Genomic DNA, 3,187 nt, shown 5'->3' on the forward strand with positions numbered 1-3,187 from the left:
AAACCACTTTAATTTCGCACTAATTCTATAACTTTCTTCTACACTTTACTACTACTCTTAGTCATTCAATTAACAAAATAAGAAAGCATTTCAGTTTTCTCTGAAATAAAAAAAAAATCGAAAAAATGACAAATAGGTCCCTGACCTTTTGCCCTACGGACATTTTCGTTTCTTACCATTGAAAAATACTTTTAAGTCCCTAACCTTCACAAAACTTGGACGGATCAGTTCCTGACGGAGGCATTTGGACGAATCAGTCCCTGACGAAGGCATTTGGACGAAATGACTGATCCGTCCAAGTTTTGTGAAGGTTAGGGACTTAAAAGTATTTTTCAATGGTCAGGGACAAAAATGTCCACGGAACAAAAAGTTAGGAACCTATTTGTCCTTTTCTCAAAAAAACCATTATGTCATAAGACACATTAATTCTTCTTCATTTTCGACATGAAGAGAGGAATCAATATACCTCACTGAGCATGACCCTGGGAAGTGCTTAACACAAGAGCCTCTTGAGCTGTTGCTAATGGCATTTGAGTTGAATAAGTTAACAGTAGGTTAATAATTTATATGACACGTGTCAAGAGCCAAGCATACTTGCCCTTCCATGTTCTCAAATGGATCAAAATCCAATCATGATTGAGCAGAACAGAGGAAAAAGCAGGCAACTCGCACAACACAAACAAAAAAGCGGCATAATTTTCTGCTAGACTTAGCAACACCAATTGCATTCTTAAAGCAACTATTATCCATTTCACCTCTCCCATTTTTCAAATCCTCTAGGGTTACATCACTAATTAAAAATAATATGCACACCGGTCTAACCTTTTACAAGGTCCCACAATCCACTACAAAAATCTAAGCCCCACTATTAAAGCGCTTTCATCATGTTCCACTACACCCCCCACCAATTGACAGAAAAACAAAGAGAACAAGACCTATCAAGTGATCTTTTCTTCTTTTTTTTTCTTACAATTTCTTTTCCTACACTTTGAAACTTGCCAATACAAGAATGGGTCTGCTGCTATTTTCTAAGACTGACAATTTGCAATCAAACCCTGCATTGACAAGCCACAAATAAAGAGATATTATGGGATCTGACTTTGATTGCAACTTGATGCTTTCCAATTACTTAATTATGGAGCCTTGGAACAGACAAATAACTCATGGGCCACACAGTATTAGGTGAGTGGTAGATGGGACCAAGAAGTCATGCACCATATACCTAAGGTCTATGGAGGAGGGTTAGCTTCAGGCTTCACTATACTAGAGGTGTCCGGGGGTTGTGATTGGTATATCGCGGATGCAAGTGAGATTGGCATGATGCAGAGTGCCTTGGATTGAAGAAACTGCATGGCTGCTCCAACGTTTTCTTCCATAAGCTTAGCCACCTGTCTTTCTGTGCCATCATTTGACCACTTGTCCCAAGCCGGCCGGTTTCTTCCACCATCACCGCCTTCCTCCTGATAGTCACTTAGTTAAAATGGCTGAAGCGATTGAAAGACAACCAAAAACCAAAATTTTCCAACTCAATAATTAATTACCTCAACTGATGATAATGGGATGTCAGTTACCAGTGGTGCCACTGCACCAGCTCCACCCAATCTACTCATGCTCAAAACCTGAAAGGCAGATTAATTAACAGTCATTTGCATCTTCATTTCACATTGCTACAAATTCAAAATAGCCTCTTTTTTTTTGGACATGTTACATCATGGATTTAATAGCGATGTACTCCAACAAAGACCCTTCAAAGTGATTGGATAATGAAAAAGTAACTACAGGGCATTAAGCATTCTAAAAATGCTATCATATTCATTTGACTGTATCCATTGCAGATATTTCCTAGTCTACAGGAATATAATAACATTGGCCAATGGGTTCTCATCTAAAGTGACAACCACTTTGTGGAGTTTGTGGTCTTGAGTTTAATCTCAACTAATTGACCATTGTTGGGACTACGGACAGTGATAAGAAGGCATAGGTCAACAGGTTTGATTGATTGGCTAAAAGCAGTCATTAACAATAATCCAAGACCTAATTATGAAAGTAAATTAAAAAATAAATGCTAGTGACAAGCACAATAACTTACAAAAATAATTACCTTTACTTGGAGCCTTAAGAACTTGACATAATCCACAATTTCATCTAACATTGCAGCTCTATCCGTCTGATCAAGAGAAAAAGCACAATAATATTAAAAATGTTGGAACAATTCAGTGTTATTGTCGGGAGGGTCGGAAGGGTTGTTGGCCATGAGAAGGAGTGAGTGGGTGACTCGGACGAGTCGAGTTAAGTGAGTGGGAGGCAGAAGAAGAAAGAAGAATCTATTACTATTTACTTACTACTTAGTTACTACTTGAAGCATTGAAGCTAAAGCCGAATCTTTTTTTGTTTCTTCACTTGTGAATGCTCTCTCTGCCTTTTATCACCACTTTTTTCTCAAAGGAACTTCATTTTTCGCCATTTGCATCTCCACCCTGCTTTTCTTTTATTAAAACAAAATCACTTTCTTTCTATTCCAATCATGGATCAAATTATAATCTAACATCATTCACGATATAATGTAATAAAATATAAATAACAAAAACACACGGATCAATTTTACAAAACAAAAAATTGCAATTGCTGAATTGCCATGTATTAGTTGCTGGGCTCAAAATTTTTGTTTGGTCTGCTCTTTTTGATGTTTAGGCCCAAAAAATTTAGTGAGTCGACCCGTTTTTGACATTTCTATTAAGATAAGTGATTACTTACATTAAATTTTATATTAAACAATTAAATTGAATATATCAAAGTATTCGATCATTTTCATATATAAAAACTTTGTCTTTGTGTGTGTAATTATTTGATAATTAAGAGATTATTAGATTTGAAAAAAAGAAACTAAAATGAGAAAAAAAAATGTGAGGATAGGGATGATAGAGTCAAGAAAAAAGGGTATATGAAGTTGTAAACTATTATGTAATTGTTTCCTACTTTGATTTCCGCTAAGAAACGCAAGTTCTATAATGTCGTGATTAATTTTCTAATTGCTTCAATGAAGAAATGGAAAGTAGGCATTTTGTGTTTATTTCTTTTTAGGAAAATGATCTTTGTTGCATGCATAATCTTCAATTCTTGATGTAGAAATAGACTCGGCTAGGTTAGGTTTACCCTGCCATGTAATTAATGGACCCGAGTTTAGTCT

At 35.9% G+C, this 3,187-nt stretch overlaps 1 protein-coding gene across 1 annotated transcript; it reads right to left on the minus strand.

The window, feature by feature from the left end:
- Window positions 1,093-2,501, minus strand: LOC107645228 (transcription factor UNE12). The gene is made up of 3 exons (XM_016349207.2): window positions 2,102-2,501; window positions 1,542-1,619; window positions 1,093-1,460 (listed from the first exon to the last, which is right to left on the minus strand). The coding sequence occupies exons 1-3, from the start codon at window positions 2,150-2,152 to the stop codon at window positions 1,230-1,232; spliced, it is 360 nt and encodes a 119-aa protein (XP_016204693.1). The 5' UTR covers window positions 2,153-2,501; the 3' UTR covers window positions 1,093-1,229.

Source organism: Arachis ipaensis, chromosome B06 (genome assembly GCF_000816755.2).
Source record: "Arachis ipaensis cultivar K30076 chromosome B06, Araip1.1, whole genome shotgun sequence".
In the NCBI taxonomy this organism is placed as follows: Eukaryota; Viridiplantae; Streptophyta; class Magnoliopsida; order Fabales; family Fabaceae; genus Arachis; species Arachis ipaensis.

Coding starts and splice junctions, on each gene's coding strand:
- LOC107645228 (XM_016349207.2), bottom strand. CDS start 2,152: ATGTTAGATGAAATTGTGGATTATGTCAAGTTCTTAAGGCTCCAAGTA. Junction 1,620..2,101: donor TCTTAAGGCTCCAAGTAAAG/GTAATTATTTTT, acceptor TCTGCCTTTCAG/GTTTTGAGCATGAGTAGATT. Junction 1,461..1,541: donor TCCCATTATCATCAGTTGAG/GTAATTAATTAT, acceptor AGTGACTATCAG/GAGGAAGGCGGTGATGGTGG.